General features: G+C 39.9%; 1 protein-coding gene across 1 annotated transcript; it reads left to right on the top strand.

Annotated features, from left to right (window-relative positions):
* The first annotated feature begins 989 nt into the window (after positions 1–989).
* On the top strand, positions 990–20,795 carry LOC149647324 (uncharacterized). The gene is made up of 7 exons (XM_089850184.1): positions 990–1,248; positions 10,711–10,757; positions 11,296–11,350; positions 18,272–18,394; positions 18,865–19,249; positions 19,528–20,119; positions 20,657–20,795. Exons 1-7 carry the CDS (start codon positions 1,176–1,178, stop codon positions 20,786–20,788), a joined length of 1,407 nt encoding a protein of 468 aa, XP_089706310.1. The 5' UTR covers positions 990–1,175; the 3' UTR covers positions 20,789–20,795.
* Positions 20,796–20,822: the final 27 nt, after the last annotated feature.

Raw genomic sequence — 20,822 nt, forward strand, 5'->3', positions numbered from 1 at the left:
TTGAATAAATGGTGGTTTTTTAATCGCATATTTGATAAGCATAAACCAAGTTGGGCGACAAGTCGCTGACTCGCTGATGTTTGTTAATGATTAATTAATGTTTTGCTAAATCGAAAATACCTTAAGTACTTCTATGGAATTGGTTAATTCTTACAGACTGGGAGAGGTAAGGGGAAATTAGGAGAAAGAGCTTCGATTTAGCAGACGCCATTAAACCAATGGCGGATGACACAACAGCCCTCGTCTTTAAAAAAAAATTTATTGCTAATTATTTTATAATTAGAGATACTTTTTTTCGTGCATATCAAAATTACTAGTGAGCACGTATCAGAAAGAGACACCAAATTATCCGGCCGCCCCCCTTTCAAAACCCGTACCGAGTTTCGCACATGTGCAATCAGCGCGAAAGAGAGGAAACAATCAGAGACGTTTGTTTACGGCCACTATTCTTAGAGGATCACGTGACGTCTGGCTCCTCGGCTGTGCGCCGTGATTGGTTCGCGTGAGAGAGATATCGGGCTGTTCCGTTATAGTTAACTCTCCTCATACGTGCTCACTAATATCACGCAGTTATCGAACCGAATTTCGACACTATTCTTTACGATAATTTTCTGATCGAGTGGAGATGGCGCCACTCATCTTAACGTAGGACTTCGTAAAGCGAGTAAGCGACAATCCATATCAAACTTCCAGTTATAAGTAATATCTAGCCTCTAGAGATAACAAAGATAAGACGTCCTGACCCATGAGAAACTTATTAGATTTTAATATTAATTATTGTTTGCGCTCATTATAATTGTGTGCACTGAATAGAGGAAGGCGTAAGCTTTCTTTTGGTATATGATTTATTACATTTGGAAGAGCAGGTGCTATTCTTCAAGTTAGCCCTAGCGGCAAGAGATAACAACGATAAGAGGTCCTGACGCATGAGAAACTTCGATTGTTCTCGGATTTAATCTCTAAACTACATTTATCTTGCCGGAACCAAATCTAAAACGCACATAAACGGAATGCGGTTCTAACTTTCAAAATTAGTTTGTTGACTAAAGAGGAAATACATATCGATTTGGAAAAACTTAAACTACTCCCTTTTCACACCCTTTTTGAGGGTAGTTTTTTGTATGTGTTGAGAAAGAAGTAATCAAATATAGGTTTTGAGAAGAAAGATTTCAAATATGGAACCTGCGTTAATCCTTACCGGGATATGTTTTTCCATAATATTTGCCTTTTCTCTTCATAAACTTATTGGTATGTTTGTCAGAATAAAAATAAATTTATAATAATTGGAAATAGCACCATTTTTGGTAAGTTCAGTTGAAAAATATTAATTTTTCTTTAAGTAGAAAAAGTTTAGTTTGAAGTCTAAGAAGTAGGCTATAAGTTACGTGTAATACCATAGGTTTATAAGATACGTTCCATAAGTATGACACTACCTATACTTCCTAATGCTCGAGACTTACAGCTCGATCTAGTTCGAGAGCGACAAGCGAGAATTGACTACACTCTGTTTCATCTTCCATATAGCCTGCATTACTAAGCCTTTGACAGCGCCTCACCAGGCGTCGCTTCACCAGAATCTATGACCTACGTCAATTCATGAAAAGCTCTCAGTAACTAGTGGCAAACTTATGGAACATATCTAATGAACTTATGGTAATGCAAACAACGACGAAGTGATTTGAGAATTGCAGTACTTCAGCTAAAATTTATATTCAAGATTAATCCTGAGAATTGAAATAGTATTAGTTCATTTGTGCTTCATTTGTCTTAAGAATCTCGCGGCTTTTTCCGAGGAAAAATATGATCACGTTATCGGCCGTCATTTAAGGAGAGATTGTTTGGCCTTCGCATAGCTAAATAAATCACCTCTGTGAGCTCGTGGGCTGTGTTTTTGGTAACTGCTAACTGCTTCATATTTAAAAACTAACTAGGGGGCGCAATTTTAAAAATAACAGCGTCTATGCCGTAATCTTTAAGGGTTTTACTATTTTATATCACATTTTTAAATTGAGGTTTCCAATTTAATTTAATAATTATTGAAATTAAGCCACGTTGTTAAAAAAACCACTTGAAACTAGAGGTTTACTCACAAGTCAACGTAAGATTCGTCATCGAGGAGTGTCCACAGGAAGTGATGCCATTTTTCATAGTGACACTCAATGCACCTGACATCAGTAAAGCAATAACCTTATCGATTCGGTGACACATTGTGTTTTCCAGTAGTAGTAGGGGAAGTAATTTATGAACTAAATGACAATGGATAGCTAAATAGCCTTCAATTGTAGGCCATTTTAAACCTCGAGAACCTTGGGAGAAGCTACTAGAAAATCTCATACGAAACTTTTCAAAATTCCAATCTCAAAAGCTGAAACCTGATAATTGAGTTTTAAAAACAAGTTGGGAAAACCAAAATATTACCACTCCGTGTCAAGAAGTCAATGCGCTCCATAACAAGAATAAAACTTCAAAGCTATAACCCGATTACGATTAGCCCTTTCTTTGTGATCTAATTTCTACCATGATGCTTTCTTCTATTATAAAATTTAAACCTTATTAGTTAAACGTGTATTTAACTTTCGGCTCACACTGAACCGTTAATGTCCTTCATTACAGACACGAACATCAAAACCCAAAGTTTACTACACCTCAGGTCTCAATTATTTACTCTTTGGTTCACTACGCCTATAGCGGATAATACTTGATTTACCCGACAGAGTCCAGACCTTAGCCTTCCTTACGAAATCATTAGATCAAGGATTATTCTATATACAGATGTAGTATAGCTCAAGTAATATATAAACAGCCATTTCAAATAATAATATTAAAAACTATCCTTGGAATATCTAAATGAAACAGAGCTTTAAAGCTACAAAACTACAAAATGCATCATAATTACGAAAAATATTTCCACATATTCACTTTTCATTATGGATAAAGGGAATATTATAGTTCTGTAGGATTTCTTTACACATCAAAACAAAACGAACGTATTACTCCTACGTAAAATATTAATAGACAGGCAAGGATTCATACTATTAAAGAAGGAGCGCAATATTATCCATATTTTCATTTCATATACAGAGAAAAGAAATTATTATGTTTCTGAGAGGAGCTTCCCATTTTGGTTGTTGTTTTGAAAAATATATCGCAATGCACGGGCCTTGATAGATATAGGAGGCAATGAATGAAATATATCACAATGCACGCGCCTTGATAGATATAGGAGGCACTGAATGGAATATATCACAATGCACGGGCCTTGATAGATATAGGAGGCAATGAAGGAAATATATCGCATTCACGGGCCTTGGTAGATATAGGAGGCAATGATTTAATCTCTCTCTCTTTGCACGAGAGGTTTATCTTTAATATTTAAATAAATATAATTATTTTTAATTATTTTAATCTTCAATAATTAACATTAATAATAGTTAAATCGTTTAAAATAAAGTTATACCTATTATCATCTCAAACTTTGCTAATATTAACGTTTAAATTGAAGGGTACCCCTCCTGCCCGCTTCCTTCAAATTTTGGGGTACATATACGATTCGTTTCCATTATAATAGTAAGGAAAAAGCGCAATTGCGAAAACCTTTGGTGGTCTATCCCACCTTAGGGAGGCTAGACGTTTCTCGTAACCCTAGCTGATCGCCGCGTATATCCTAAAACCAAACGATGATAATGGAGTAGGAGCCAATCTAGGAGGATATAGGGGTGAAGGAGTCTTCGACTGCCCGTTCTTAGAGCTCAGGTTTCGGCCTCTCCCATGGGAGATTCGATCACGCGCACCTAGTGACCTTGGTTACGCGCATCACGTGACCACGCAAATCCCAATTCAAAAAAGAGCGGGTTTTTCATGGTAGCTTAGGCCTTAGAAGCAACACCGCCTATATGTAGGCGGCGTTGTAAAAAGTATGAGATTTGGGGAAAGAATGACATTTTTTAATGTTATCGGGTGTTAACTCTACTCTCCCACAGAATTTAATCCATCTTAAACACTTTTTTACTTAAGTTTTTGGTTTAGGGATAGAGTAAAAAAAGCGTACCCTCTACAACAGTTTTATCAAAGAACAAATAATTTACAATTAATAAAAAATGAAATAATGATAAATGTTCCGTTAAAGCACTAAAAAGTGCAGCCTTTACCAAAAATTAAATCAGAAGAAAAGACGACGCCCGATGACGTTGTGCGCGGAACTAGTTGCGCGGCTTTGAATCTCCCAGAACGAGAGAGAACGGGGGGAAACCACGGCCGATAATCTGTAAGCGCGTTTCAATGGGAAATCGGGCAGTCGAAGACTCCTTCACCCCTATATCCTCCTAGAGCCAATGATACAGATTGGTGTCTATGTGAAATAGACGGAAGACCAGTGGATGGTGGTGTTAAAAGCCAGTGTAAGTACAGACTGGTGTCAATGTGGGATTGACAACGAATTGAAGATGGTGGTGTTGGAAGCCAGAAAAGTACCAGACTGGTGGGATGGACGAAGACCAAACATGGCGGTGTGAGAACTCAAGTATAGAGTAGCCAAGGGAGAGGAAAACAATTTTCCAAATTTCTGTGAACTGTCAATGCGGTCCGGAAATTGGGAACACGTTTGCTCCGATACGCAAACTGCGAACGCGGTCACGTGGGTGTAACAACGGACAGACAGACAGACACACAGACAGACAGACCGGCGGTTACAGAACCTCTCCTGGACTACGTCACACGGAGAGGTAATAGCGAGTTTTCGGATACGCAATCCCTTGTCAACCGTTTACACGATGAACTAAAATATCTAATACTAATGTCTGCTAACATTTCTCGATACGTTTTTTTTTTATTTCATTATTTTTTAGATTTTCTTAAAAATGTTAGTTCCCCCAGTTTTTACCTCTCCGTGTGACGTAGTCCAGGAGAGGTTCTGTAACGGCCGTGTCTGTCTGTCTGTCTGTGTGTCTGTGTGTCTGTCTGTCCGTTGTTACACCCACGTGACCGCGTTCGCAGTTTGCGTATCGGAGCAAACGTGTTCCCAATTTCCGGACCGCATTGACAGTTCACAGAAATTTGGAAAATTGTTTTCCTCTCCGTTGGCTACACTATACTTGAGTTCTCACACCGCCATGTTTGGTCTTCGTCCATCCCACCAGTCTGGTACTTTTCTGGCTTCCAACACCACCATCTTCTGTTCTTTGTCAATCCCACATTGACACCAGTCTGCTCTTACACTGGCTTCTAACACCACCATCCACTGGTCTTCCATCTATTCCACATAGACACCAGTCTGCTCTTACACTGGCTTCTAACACCACCATCCACTGGTCTTCCGTCTATTCCACATAGACACCAATCTGTATCATTGGCTTCTACTCCATTATCATCGTTTGGTTTTAGGATATACGCGGCGATCAGCTAGGGTAACGAGAAACGTCTAGCCTCCCTAAGGTGGGATCGCCACCAAAGGTTTTCGCAATTGCGCTTTTTCCTTACTATTACAATGGAAACGAATAGTATATATAACCCAAAATTTGAAGAAAGTGGCAAGAGGGGTACCCTTCACTTTAAACGTCAATATTAGCAAAGTTTGAGATGATAATAGGTATAACGTTATTTTAAACGATTTAACTATTATTAATGTTAATTATTGAAGATTAAAATAATTAAAAATAATTATATTTATTTAAATATTAAAGATAAACCTCTCGTGCAAAGAGAGAGATTATCATCGCCTCCTATATCTGCCAAGGCCCGTGCATGCGATATATTTCATTCATTGCCTCCTATATCTATCAAGGCCCGTGCATTGCGATATATTTTTCAAAACAACAACCAAAATAGGAAGCTCCTCTCAAAAACATAATAATTTCTTTTCTCTGTATATGAAATGAAAATATGGATAATATTGCGCTCCTTCTTTAATGGTATCAATCCTTGCCTGTCTATTAATATTTTACGTAGTAGTAATACGTTTTTAGCGAAGTCTAGAGAGGATAAACATAAGCGAGATTGTTTCGGAAAACAAATACTGCTTCCACTAATGGGTTTATACTCCTTGTTAGAGAAGGGCCGATACCAGTTTAAACCGATACCGATATGATCTGATACTTCGGAAACCGATATGTACCGATACCGATATTTTACCCGATCCTTCGATTAAACCGATATCAAACCGATACCGATATGGCATCTGTATCGGCCCATCTCTATAGATGATTCTCGATCCAATTTCGGTACTTGAAACTATAAAACTGGCTTATCATACGACAAACCCATTTTGGACACTAGTAACGTTATCCAAAAATAGATGAAAAACTGTGCTGTCTCAGAGTTTAGGTCTTATGGCGCCATGTTCTCTCAACATAAGTATTTATTTTCTTTAAAAAATATCGGCTAGAAATATCGGTTCATTTATAACCGATACCGATTTATCGGTTAAAGCCAAATATCGGTACCGATACCGATATGGCATCGGTATCGGCCCATCTCTACTCCTTGTTACTCTTGTTGTCTGTGTGTGTCCGTCCATTGTTACACTAGTGCGTCGCGTTAGCAGTTAGCCTTGTGTTGATGTGTTAAGAAATCATACAGAACCTTAATATTCCCTTTTTCCATAATATAAAGTGAATATGTGGAAGTATTTTTCGTAATTATGATGCATTTAGTACTTTTGTAGCTTTAAAGCTCTCTTTCATTTTGATATTCCAAAGATTTTTTTTAATATTGTTATTTGAAATGGCTGTTTATATATTGCTTAAGCTATACTACATCTGTATATAGAATAATCCATGGTTTAGTGATTTCATGAAGAAAAGTAAGACCTAGACTCCGACGCGTATAACAAGTATTTATCCGCAATAGGCTTAGTGAAACAAAGAGTAAATAATTGAGGCCTGAGGTGAAGTAAACTTTTGGCTTTGATTTTCGTGTCTGAAATGAACAGACATCAACGGTTCAGAGTGAGCCGAAAGTTAAATACACTCTTAAATAATAATAATAAGATTAGTAAAAGGGCTAATGGTAAACGGGTAGTAACTACAGACTTATTCTCTTTATGGTGCGCATTGACTATTAGTGCGTCTAGCTACAATTTAGCTTTGGTGTTATTTAACGTTAACATTCAAGTTGGCAAACTAAGAATATTGTTGAGGTGAGACGAGACGATAGTGTTTACACTGCAAATCAGTTGTGAATGTAGCTTTCAGAATATAGGGTAAACAGCTGAAGCGTAGACTTCATTTCCTGTTCTTTTCCACATTGATTGATTTCCATGTGTCCAAGATTTATCCTTATTGGATGTGAAATGTCGTCTGCTTTACTGTACATTCGCTATGTTTGGAATACTGCTTCAATATTTCGTAAATTTTTACTTCAAAAAAGTGAAATAATTCCATATCTAGGTAAATAGGTTTGTAGTAGTAGACCTCTTGACACGGAGAGGTAATATTTTGGTTTTCCCAACTTGTTATACACATTTTATAGCTTGGTCTAAATTTGATTGGCCTTCGTTTTTTATAGCTACCGCTAGGGTTGGTACCGGTAATTGGGAACGATTCTAAATGGGAACACTTTTTCTTTAAAATTTTGTAACTAATTTTTGGGCAGCTCAAATTCCTTTTTAAAGGGCTCAATTTGTAGATTGAATATCGAGGATTACGATAAAAATGGTTAGAATATTGTAGGGATACGTGGATGAAAGATACGGACCAATATACGCACCAACTCGGACTGATCAACTTAAGTTGATGCCAATTTTAGGTGTTTCTTAATACAATACCATCGGGGAATAAGCTTTAGCGAGAGTTACAATAATCCCACGATAACAAACCTTTAACCATTACATAGATCACGTTTTTCGCTATAAAATTGATATTAAAATCTCTGGTTTCGGTTCGGAATTCGATTCAAAACTGGAGTTGGAAAAAAGCAAGTAAAAATTGCAAATGTGAACACGACGTTTCAAGGTTAATTCGAATCCTTTTTAAGCTATTTTACTAAAAGATTAAACGTAACAGTGGTGTAAACAAGCTACTTTCGGATAATATTAACTTTAAAATACATCATTGACCCAAAAATAGAATCAAATTTCGCGCCTTTAGTAAAGTTTTCAATTTAGCCGTAAGAGGGCCGTAGCTACCACTAATTATTGGGCGCGAAACGGGATCGCCATGGACTAAGCAATACTGAAGGACCGATGGCAGCCCATAGAGCCCCATACTAAACGACTAAACATCCAACGTTAAGCTTACTTCTCCCTATTCAGCCCCAAAATGGACGGGGGGTTATAAAAAATACTGAGTCAAATCCCGGAAAAAGCTAGCGCCATCTAGACAAAGTAAGACGTTAGCTGCTTCCTTCTCTAGAACGTTGACTCCCCCGCTATCCGGTTTGCTACTATCTGCCGCTAGAAGGCGAATTAACAAGTATTTTTCAACTTTCTCCCTCTGCCATCCGTCCTTCAGTATTGCTTTGTCCATGGGATCGCGAGTCAGCTGTTATGCTAGGGACTGAATAAAATGTGACTTCTCAACGAATTATTGAGCATTTTGACTCAGGTATTGTTTTTAATTATATTATCCTTTTATCACTTATCAAATCTGCTTAAACTTTAATCCAGGTGCATGAATTTAGGCCCTACGTATTGGTAGCTTTTTTCCAAGGGCCTTTTTTATTCCTTCCATTTGAATAGCATTGGTGTTCCCATTTGGGTCCCGCGTTCACTATTTAGGGTCAGGGTGTTTACATTTACCAGCGATTGTTCACATTTGGGTTCCTCTGTTGTAATTCGAGTCGTCAGGGAAATTATTAGACGTTAGTTTAATTGTAAAAACTTAAAAATGAGTTAAATTTATTGAGCTAAAATTGGTTACATGTTTACAGCTCGGTGGCTAGTAAGAGAGTGATCTTTTTAGAGAGGGTCAAAGTAAAATTCCTCTCTTCTTTCCGAAAAAAGGGGGAGGCATTCCTATTTTTAGGTAAAAGTATACGAAAGGGGTTAACAAGCGCGAACCTTTAGGGTTAGATAGCGATCAAAAAAAAGGGGAATGGCTCCATACTGGGTGTTCGCTTCTCAGTTCAATAATAAAAAACAAGTCGTCGCGATACATTCAAATAAAACAAATCTCAACATCCTCTAAGGGGTTTTGGAAATAGGATATTGTGCAAAATTTAAAAGAGTTAAAAAGCTGAAATCATAGCGAATTGTGTCTAAAGAATCAAATTTCATGTCCTGAAAGTTTCAGGAGTCTAACGTTAGCGCCACCGAAGTTATTCAAAGATTTGTAAAAAGTGTTCCCAATTACCAGTACCAACCCTAGGTTTAGATTTTTCGAAAAATAAATTAAAATATTAAAACCATTAGAAAACAAAATCAAAGCTCTGATACGTAATTAAAATAAAAAATAAGCAATAAAAATAAAACAATTTCACTCTTCTACCTTTCATGAGTATAGCTTTAATTTCTTATTAATTCAAAATTAATACTTAAAATCAGTTTTCCACTTTACATTTTAATCGGACTCGGAGATTCAAGAGCAACTTGGGACTCAAAATGGACTCGAAAGCTAGTTATATAGATTTTGCAGGACTTAAAAGGAGGGTGAAAATGATTTTAAAATTCAAATTAGGTTCAGATTTAAAGGATAATTTTAAACAAGGACTTCCGACCAATCGCGTAACGCCCTGCCTTTTTGTTAACAAAATTCTCGTGGCACGCTCCATGTGTAGAAAAGCGCTATGGGAGAGCTAAGTTTTTTATCCATCCACCGGACTGAAACAATGGATGAATATTTTGGTCTCTTAATTGTTGGTAATTATTCTGGTTAGTTTGGTGATATTTATTTAGCGACTCGTTTCGTAAAACTCAACAATAAATTTAATAATAACTGAAATATTTTAAAGTATTACATGACCATTCGGGTCCAGCGATATAAAAAAGAAGGTATAATTTTAAAGTTTTAAAACTTGGTTTGAATAAATTCCCGCTTAGGCAGGTGACCATTCGGGTCCAGCTACAAGGTAAAGAGTGCTACAAATTTACAAGATAATTTTCATTCTAAAAGATCTCCTCTCTCTAAGCTAGCCAATCATCTTCGAGCTTTTATCGGTGCACGTGCATTCGTTTTTTGTGCACTTGGTGGTGTTTTGGGTTTTTTGGGGACGTTCCCCTTTCGCTCGCTCGAGAGGGAAGATCTTATAGATTTACACTTTAACAATGATTGAAAGTTTCTTTTACAAATTTTTCTTATTGATACAAGGTTTATTTTTGTTACTTTAAAGGGTTGGTGGTTTCTATTGAAATTGAAAGTTCAAGGTTCTTATTTTTTGTTGAAGTTTTATTTAAGGTATTTTTAGGGTCAGGTGGGTTTTTTTATTATTTTGTTCACTTGCACTATTTTCTTTTAGTATGCTTATAATCTATACAGGGTGTGATAGTATTTATACAAATTTAAATTTAATTATTATCTTATTTTAAAAACGCGTAAATTACTTTGCTAAATTCTCAACACCATGTCTCGCGCCACGATTGTCACTTCGCGCGCCTAATATTATCAAATCTCGTGATAAATTTCATTCAAACACTTTCATCTCTCGTCCATTCAAAATCTTGTTAAGCCGTGGAAACATTTCAATTATTTCGCATTAAGATATAATAATGGTGCTATTTTTGGTTTGACACAAACTTTCAATTAAAATGAACACACTAAAACAAGGATGTCATTATTTTAGATTTCATTTTTCGGAGGAACAAAGATGCGCTCAAGTTAAGATCTGAAGTCAGTAATTTCATTTTTAATAATAATCTCTCTTAATTTAATATTTTAGTAATACCATAAGTTCATAAGATATGTTCCATAAGTTTGTCACTGATTAGTGAGAGCTTGTCATGAAGTGACGTATAGGTCATAGATCCTAGTAATGCAACGCCTGGTCAGGCGCTGATTGTCAAAGGCTTAGTATTGCAGACTAAATAGGAAGATGGAAGTCCTGCAAAATTAAGTGAGTGTAGGACTTCAATTCTCGCTTCCGTCGTTCTCGAACTAGCTCGAGCTGTAAGTCTCTAGCATAATGAAGTATAGGAAGTGTCATACTTATGGACCATATCACATATAAACTTCTCGCTTCCGTCGTTCTCGAACTAGCATTACTAAGTAAAAGAAGTGTCATACTTATGGAACATATAAACTTATGGTTTCAGTAATACCGTGCATTTTGAAAGCATATATAAACTAAGTAAAATGGAGTGCAGTCTTAAACTCATAAACCCTAATTTCCAATCTTTTTCATTTTAATTTTGCGTTTTCATTTTGGTAGCCTGAACCAAATATTTTTCAAAACGAAATTGGTCCCAATGGCGAAGTCTTATCAATCTATATCTATATAAATCAAAGTCCTGACTGACTGACTGACTGACTGACTGACAGACTGACAGATAATCAACGCCCAGCCCAAACCGCTTGGCCTAGATGGCTGAAAATTTCCAGGAACGTTACTCTTAAGTAGTAGGCGCGTACTAAGAAAGATTTTTCCATTCCGCCGCCATCTTTTAAAATGGCGGCCGGAAATGTAAAAAACCTTCTTTATGCAATAACTTCCTCGCGTTTTAACCGATTTCACAAATATTTAGTACACGGCTTTCCTTTATCCTATAGACAGGCTTTATATATTTGTGGGTTAAATTTTTTTGCCATCTTTTAAAATGGCGGCCGGAAATGTAAAAAACCTTCTTTATGCAATAACGTCCTCGAGTTTCAACCAATTTCACAAATATTTAGTAAACGGCTTTCCTTTATCCTATAGACGGGCGTTATGTCCTTTTGGTTTAAATTTTTGCCATCTTTTAAAATGGCGGCCGGAAATTTTAAAAACCATCTCTATGGAAGAACGTCCACGCGTTTCAGCCGATTTCGCGAATATTTATTATACTGGTTCCCTATAACCTACAGACGGGCCTTATGCTTCTTTGGGTAGGTACTAAGAAATATTTTTCAAATCCACTTTCATCTTGAAAAATAGTGGTCACAAGTGTGCCTAGCCTTGCCTCTACACAATAACAGTAGCGTTGCTTGGGTTTGAAAATGGAGGGGGGGGGCTTAATCTGGGTAAGCTACTCGATAGTTCTTATAAGAAATTATTAACAAAATTTTGCGTAATTGGAATATCTGAAGACCTTATAACTATCCGAAAATTTGTGTCAACGTGAAATTATTCCTATTTTAAAGATAAAAATTCTTCAAAAATTGTACTGTTTGATATTGAAATTCATCCCTACAAAGATGAAACTTAACGACGCCACTCCACAATAAGTTCCATAATCAACCTGCGTTTGAGGCTTTTTTACGAATTTTTAAAAAAAGCTTTCTTACATAAAGTTCAATTTTGTGACGCTTTAATAAAAGAATTAAAACATATGTCTAAAAAACTAATACCCTCACAATTTTACGGCTTTTACCGCGTTCGGTTCTATTCTTTTGACAGTTGCAAATAAATTTATTCAATAGAGTTCGAGTTGCTACTTATTCTTTTATTTTGAATACCTCAGTTAGTTAATTAACCTTTCGCCAAACAAAGTTTTCCGAATACCACGTGAAGTACGGTGTATTTGAGCAAAGAAATGGAGTTTCTTAACGTTAATAGCGAGATGGTACCTCACACCATTGTTCCCATCGTTGGTGACGGTGCCTGCCTATTTCGGTCTCTCTCATATCTTATGTATGGCACACAGTCAAGGTCTACGGAGGTGCGTGAGCGCATTGTGAGGCACGTGGTCAATAACTGGGAGGAGTTTTCTATCATGTCTCACGACAACGACGGCAACAACTACAGTACCTTCTCCGAGTACTTCGAGGACATGTTACGAGCCTCAACTTATGCTGGTTTATGTGAGCTGAAGGCTGCTGGACAATTATTTAATTTCGTCTTTGAAGTGTTTCGCAATGGTGACCTCTATGAAAGCTTCGGATTTGAGGGTCATCCCGTGAGGAGGTTACGCTTTACGGAGAACCTTTCTAGCGTCCATTTTGATGCCTATTTGCCTTCTGAACCAGAAAGAACGACCAATTCACCATCGCTTTCTCAGGCTGAATACGCTTCAAATCTGTCAAAGCCATCATCACCATCGCTTTCTCAGGCTGAATACGCCTCCAATCTGTCAAAGCCATCATCACCATCGCTTTCTCAGGCTGAATACGCTTCAAATCTGTCAAAACCATCATCACCATCGCTTTCTCAGGCTGAATACGCGTCAAATCTGTCAAAGCCATCATCACCATCTATTCTCAAAAAGGCCCCTGCAAAACGTCGTGCGAGATACAACGACGATAAACGAAGAAAACAACTTAAAAATGCCGCCAATAAATACGCGCTGAAAAACCCCGACGCACACCGCGCTGCAGTTGCCAAAAGCCAAAAAAGAAACCCCGAGGCGCATCGTGCTGCAGTAGCTAAGTATCAGAAAAGCAACCCCGACACACACCTTTCAGCCTTGGCCAAATGCCAGAAAACAAAACCGAACGCCCACCGTGAAGCGGTATCTATGTACCAAAAGAGAAATCCAGACGCCCACCGTGAAGCAGTATCTATGTACCAAAAGAGAAATCCAGACGCCCACCGAGCGGCAGTATCTATGTACCAAAAGAGAAATCCAGACGCCCACCGAGCGGCAGTATCTAAATACCAAAAAAGAAATCCAGACGCCCACCATGCGGCAGTGGCTCAGTCGCAAAGAAGAAACCCCGACACCCACCGTGCTGCAGTGGCCAAGTATCAAAAAGAAAACCCCCAGGTTCACTCTGCATCTGTGGCCAAATATCAGGAATGTCACCCCGAAGTACACAGAACGGCAGAGTCTCGGTATGACGAAAAAAACCCTGGAAATCGAGTAGAAAGGCGGGTACGTCCGTGGAAGGTCAAGACTCTCTCAGGCATGGCATATGATCCTGATCTAAGTTATGAGGCTGATAGCATGGTAGCTCTGGGAACCATGTCCAAAAAGTGTCAGTACTGCAATGCCCTGATGTGGAAGGAAGAAGCCCCGGGAATGTGTTGCAGTGCTGGTAAGGTGCAGCTGCAACCCTTTGAAAATCTACCTGAGCCGCTCCATAGCTTGCTTATGAATATCCACCCGGATCACGCTCACTTCATGGCCCGTCTTCGGAAGTACAACGGCTGCTTCCAAATGACATCCTTTGGCGCCCGTACCGTTGTAAAAGACGGCTTCATGCCTACTTTCAAAGTTCAGGGACAAGTGTACCACTTGGCTGGAGGTCTGATACCAGCAAATCAACAAGAAGCAAAATTTCTCCAAATATATTTTGTGGGCGAGGACGAAAAGGAAGTGAACTTAAGGTGTAGCAACTTTCCTGATGTTAAACCTGGACTGGTTAAGCAACTGCAGAAAATGCTTCATGATGTAAACGGATACATAAAGGACCTGAAAATCGCAATGGACAAGGTGCCCGAAACCTGCCAGAATTTTCAAGTCATTATAAATGCAGAAAGAAAACCAGTTGAGGCACATAAAGGGCGTTTCAACGCGCCTACAGCTAATGAGGTGGCTCTGGTCATGGTTGGTCAGCAATTTAACCAAAGAGACATCGTACTGCAGAGTCATGACAATACACTGCAGCGTATCAGCGAGATCCACCGGTCATACGACGCGCTACAGTACCCGCTCCTGTTCTGCCGTGGCGAGGATGGGTACTCGATTTCCATTTTTCAGCACGACCCCGTTACCAAGTTGCCCTTGAAGAAGACAGTCTCCGCAGCGAGCTTCTATTCTTACCGGATTATGATCAGGGAAGGGCAGGCCAATCACTTGATTTTATTTCGATCACTCTTTAGTCAATTTGTGGTTGACATGTATGCCAAAATTGAAACAGAGAGGTTAAACTACATAAGGAATAACCAGGCGCAGCTGAGGGCAGACAGTTATATTCATGTCAGGGAAGCCGTGGGACGGCAGGATTCTGATCCTGGTCAGCTGGGTCAGATGGTGGTGCTCCCTTCATCCTTCACTGGGGGACCACGATACATGCATGAACGAACTCAAGACGCCATGACATACGTTCGCCACTACGGCCGTCCTGATCTCTTTATCACTTTCACGTGTAATCCCAAGTGGAAAGATATCACCGATGCACTGTTGCCTGGGCAAAAGCCTCACGACCGCCACGACATCATAGCGAGGGTGTTCCATCTTAAGGTGAAAAAAATTATGTCTCTCTTAGACAAGGGCAGTCTATTTGGGACGGTAACGTACTTTATGTACTCTGTGGAGTGGCAAAAGCGGGGTCTGCCACACATCCACATCTTACTGTGGTTAGAGCAGCGCATCTCTCCTGACATGATTGACAAAGTCATCTGTGCCGAAATACCTCATCCTAAACAAGACCCTATCCTTCATGACATCATCAAGGCCAACATGATTCACGGTCCCTGTGGAGCCTTCAATTTGAATTCGCCCTGTATGAAAGGAAATAACTGCAGCAAGAGGTACCCCCGACAACTTCTGAAGGACACCCAGACATTTGACGATGGATACCCGCAATACAGGAGGAGATCTGCTGATGATGGTGGCTTCTCGATAAATGTTAATGGAATCGAGCTAGACAACCGCTGGGTGGTGTCCTATAACCCTGTATTGTCACGTACGTTCAATGCTCACATCAATGTCGAGTTTTGCAACTCTGTCAAGAGCATCAAATATATTTGTAAGTACATAAACAAGGGCAGTGATCAGGCTGCATTTGAATTAGAAAATGCAAGGGATGAGGTGAAATTATATGAGAGCGGTAGGTACATCAGCAGCTCTGAGGCTGTTTGGAGGATTTTGGGGTTCCCCATACATGAAAGGTATCCAACTGTGTTACATCTGGCTCTTCACCTTGAGAATGGTCAGCGAGTGTACTTCACCGACAACAACCTTGCCGATAGAATCAGAAATCCTCCTCAGACAACACTTTTGGCATTCTTCGGCCTGTGCAAAATTGACGCTTTTGCAAAAACACTCCTATACTCAGAGGTTGCTTCTTACTTTGTCTACAAAAACAACAAGTTCTCAAGAAGGAAGCGAGGCAAGAATGTCGTCCACTGGCCAGGAGTGAAGAAGGATCGCGCACTGGGAAGGGTGTACACTGTTCACCCGAACAACACCGAATGCTATCACCTCCGACTACTGCTACATGAGGTGCGTGGCCCGACGTCTTTCTCGGACCTCAAGACCGTGAACGGTATCATCCATTCCACATTCCAAAGTGCATGTAACGCACTTGGCTTATTGGATGATGGAAAACACTGGGACACTACTTTGGAGGAAGCTGCCTTGTGTCAGTCTCCCTTGAAACTGCGAGAACTCTTCACTGTGATGTTGGTGTTCTGTCAACTCCCCGATTCTCAAAGTCTTTGGAACAAGTACAAAGATTATCTCTCAGAAGATATTATTCGGCAAGTGGAGAGGAATTTGCAAGGCAACGCGCAGCACGTAATGGGCGAAGTATACAACCGATGCTTGGTGCAGATTGAAGACGCAGTATTGGCTTTGGGAGGAAAAGATTTAGCACAGTATGGCTTGGCTCGACCGACAAGATCTGGAGAAGTCTTTGGGAACAGGGATTATCTGAGGGAGACGAGCTATGACGTGAACGCTTTGAAACAAGAAGTGCTGAAGAACGAGCCTTTATTGACCCATGAGCAGCGGGCTCTATATTTGAAAATAATAGCAAGCGTTGAGACAGGCGATGGGCAGGTCTTTTTCCTCGATGCTCCTGGTGGTACCGGTAAGACATTCGTCATTACCTTGCTCTTAGCTAAGATTCGAAGTGATCGTGGCATTGCTTTGGCTGTCGCTTCCTCTGGCATCGCCGCTACGCTTTTAGAAGGAGGTAAAACGGCTCACGCTGCGTTTAAGCTGCCACTCAATCTCATTTATGCTGAAACTCCCATGTGCAATATCACAAAGCAAAGCACCACCGCCCAAGTATTGCGAGACTGCAAGCTCATACTATGGGACGAAAGTACTATGGCGCACAAAGGAGGTTTTGAGGATCTTAGCAGAACCCTCAAAGACATCAGGGCCAACGACGGTTTGATGGGAGGTGTCACTGTGTTGTTGGCAGGAGACTTTCGCCAAACTCTGCCGGTAGTGCCAAGAGGAACTCGAGCTGACGAGGTTAAGGCGTGCCTCAAAGCGTCGTATCTTTGGCCTCTGATTTGTAAAGTGTCTCTCAGGAAGAATATGAGGGTCCATTTGAGGGGTGATCCCTCTGCTGGGTTATTCTCTGAACTTTTACTCGAAATAGGAGACGGAAACTATCCCGAGTCCGAAGGGAAGATGACAATACCTACAAGCCTGGGATCAGTAGTGAAAACCCTTACAGACCTCACTGCCAAAATTTATCCTGACATAACTAATATCCATGACAAGTCCATGGAATGGCTGTGTGAGCGTGCCATATTGACGCCCAAAAATGACAAGGCTGCCACCATTAACGACGTCTTACTTAAGTCTTTCGAAGGAACAGAGATAGAGTACAGATCTATTGACTCGGTATTGCGAACAGATGATGCCGTCCATTATCCAGCGGAGTTCCTGAACACCCTGAACCCTCCTGGCCTCCCTTCCCACAAGCTTCTTTTAAAAGTAGGCGCTCCAGTGATGTTGTTGCGGAATCTTAACCCACCAAAACTTTGCAATGGCACAAGGCTGCAAGTAAAAGCCCTCCATAGAAACGTCATCGAGGCCACAGTGTTCACTGGCTGTGCCCGGGGAGAGTCAGTATTCATACCGCGAATACCTCTCATACCATCCGAGTACCCCTTCGAATTCAAAAGGCTACAGTTCCCAATAAAGGTTTGCTTTGCAATGACAATTAACAAGTCTCAAGGGCAGACGTTGAAGCTGGCAGGGATTGACTTAAGAGAAGACTGCTTTTCACATGGGCAGTTTTATGTGGCCTGCTCCAGGGTGAGCTCGCCCACCAGTCTGGTAATCCTTGCACCGGAGGGAACAACGAAAAATGTTGTTTACAAAGAAGTTTTGTAAAAGGTAGTGGATTTAGGTCTGACCGTTTTCGAAGCTTTGTACCAAAAATTGTCATAATAAAAAACGTTTTTATTTGGAAATATTTGTATTGAAATTCCGCAATATTAAAATACTATTAACTACAGATTTGATAGTGGGTATGTAATTGCATAAACATGTGCAAAGTCGCTGGCTAAAGCTTTTTGTTACAAAATCATCTTAAATTTAAAAAAAAAACCTTACCCCGGGCAACGCCGGGCACTTAGCTAGTAGTAAATAAGAACACACAAGTGTCGAGCCAGTTTCACGACAGCCAGAACGTAAATGTGGTTCTTAGCCAGTTCGTGATACGAAACTCCCAACAAATCTCTACCACAGAATTGACCGAAAAAGGTAAGGTAATTAATTACCAAGCTAAGACCATTAAACACAGATGGACTGGAAGCTAAAACCCCCGTTCTTTCAATGGCATCGTCTGTCAGCAGCGCCCCTAGCGGGAAAAGTTCTGAAACTCAATGTCATGGACCAATCCAGGAGGGATGACTCTGGCAGTTTACGTTACCGTCCGGTAGACGCATGGCAGAAGCGTTGCAGAAACTAGTGCTTCTAGCGGCCTCTAATTTTCTTACGGAACATAATTAGATGTTCTAAATTCGGTTATCATAGGCCAAAGCATTGAGTAGACTCTCCTGTTTTGCTCCATGGCTATGGTTTGAGTCGAGAACGTTCAATATTCGTCGCGGCTTGGTGCTAGAGAAGCGCTGCCATAAAATAACCACGCGCTGTATCTCCATTTCAGTCCATCTGTGTTTAAAGTGTTTATCGTTGTCCTTGGACAAATTTGTAAAACGCGTGTTTATTAGACGCAGAATATTTGAAGAGCAGCCTTCGTACCGTTTGGAGTTCCGAGAATTCATGGTTAATTCCTTTGCCGTGGCTGGAAGAGAATATGCTACCACCCGAGGACTACTTTGTCCAATTAGACCTCGAGGTCTTGTCTCGTGACGGCTTTGTCTCCAAAGGCGCGGTCGATCTCAAAGACCTTTTGGCACCGACAGATGGAAACTTAATGTTGAACCCCAAACGAGTTCTTGTCCGGGGTGAGGTCGGTTATGGAAAGACCACCCTCTGTATTAAACTAGCTCATGTTTGGTCTACCGAAGAGAGTTCTTTCCTTTCGCATTTTGGTTACGCTCTACTATTTCGATTCAGAGATTTACCCGATTGTTTGGAAAATCAATCTACTGAGTAAGTGGGCTTTTTATTGCACCTTCATTTTGAATTTTAGTTCAATTGAGGAATTGAACACTCTATAGCCTAAACTACCTACAGATTTGAAGAGTGAAGTTTAAGTTTTTAAAGTAGCAAGCTATGAGAACATAGGTGAAACATTTAAATATGTGTGCGTGAGCTTCTGGGAAATATTGTAAATGAATCTCGAACTAACTAGATAGTAATTAAAATTTTAGCACTTCAATTAGACTTCTGTTATTTTGGTAATCAACCACGTTCTTATTACTCTTTAGGTCAACCCTCGAGGAAGAATTGATACGTGAATTTAAAGCATACGTCAGACCTGAGATCAGCGTGGATTGTGTAAAATCATTTCTGCGTCGCGAATCCGACAAAATTCTTATTTTACTCGACGGCTACGACGAATGCAAAGCGTGTCACTTGGACTCGGTCCATCGGGTTCTGAGTACCACGGACCCTCTCAGCACCTTTTTTGCTTCCACTATCATTGTAACTTCAAGACCCTTAGTAAATAAAACATCACATCACGCTTACTTTACTAAGCACGTCAAGATCACCGGTTTGAACAGCGACAGCAGAAACGAATTCGTCGAAAGATTCTTCGGTACTGACCAACAATTCTTGGAAGTTTTGAAGAAACAGTTAAATGTGGTCCATTCTTCTTTTGGAAGCAGTTTGTCGCCATTCACTCTTTACCTTATCTGCTTTTTGTATGAAGAGAGACAACTTAAAGCATTCAGTACGCATCTGGAGCTTATGCGAGACTTATTGCACGTCTTGGGAAAGAGATGCGTAGAAAGGGAACCCTCTCTAAGTCACCTAACAACCAACGATGTTGACATCGAATACGTAAAGCTGGGAAAGGTAAGTAACTTTAAACACGAGTAATCCTATTTTAATAACACTCCGAGTGACGATGACGTCACGGAGAAAGCAATATTGGCTTCTACTCCAGGGTTAAGATGTACGCGGCGATCGACAAGGGTTACGAGAAACTTCTAGCCTCACAATTTCTGGGCTTCCACTTAACGTTCACGCAATTGCGCTATTTCCTGCCCCTTATCGTGTATCGGCCAACTTATATACCCAAAATCTCCAAAAAAAAACTGTTAAAGTGGGTCTCGACTCGAATAGGTTTATTAGGTTTCCCAACTTGTTAGAAACTGTTAAAGAGGCTACGCTAGAATTCAAACGTAAACAAATAGCTATGTTTAAAATGATTTTACGAATAACGTTTCCAAAATCGACTTAACTAGATTTAAGGTAGATTACTAACGATTAAAATAATTAATATCAATTACATTTAATTAAATAAGAAAAACTTCTTTAACCCTCTAAAGCGAGTAGATAGCTCTGGTCTCGATTCGGAGAGGTTTATTTTGGTTTCTCAACTTGTTTCAGGTTTCCTATCGTTCCTTGCGAGACGGCAACGTTATAATTGAGCAAAGCTTTTTTGACGAAGTCTTTCTGGGGGATCAGACATTCGTGAAAAGCTGCGGGCTACTAAAAAAGCCGTTACAAGTTCGAAGATGACAAGAACTTTCCGCTTGGGAGCCGGTTCATCAGA

This window comes from Phalangium opilio, unplaced genomic scaffold (genome assembly GCF_054372755.1).
Source record: "Phalangium opilio isolate 3A_F unplaced genomic scaffold, DU_Popi_V2 ptg000089l_1, whole genome shotgun sequence".
NCBI classification, from domain to species: Eukaryota; Metazoa; Arthropoda; class Arachnida; order Opiliones; family Phalangiidae; genus Phalangium; species Phalangium opilio.

Coding starts and splice junctions, on each gene's coding strand:
- LOC149647324 (XM_089850184.1), top strand. CDS start 1,176: ATGGAACCTGCGTTAATCCTTACCGGGATATGTTTTTCCATAATATTT. Junction 18,395..18,864: donor CACAGAATTGACCGAAAAAG/GTAAGGTAATTA, acceptor CGTGTTTATTAG/ACGCAGAATATTTGAAGAGC. Junction 20,120..20,656: donor AATACGTAAAGCTGGGAAAG/GTAAGTAACTTT, acceptor AACTTGTTTCAG/GTTTCCTATCGTTCCTTGCG.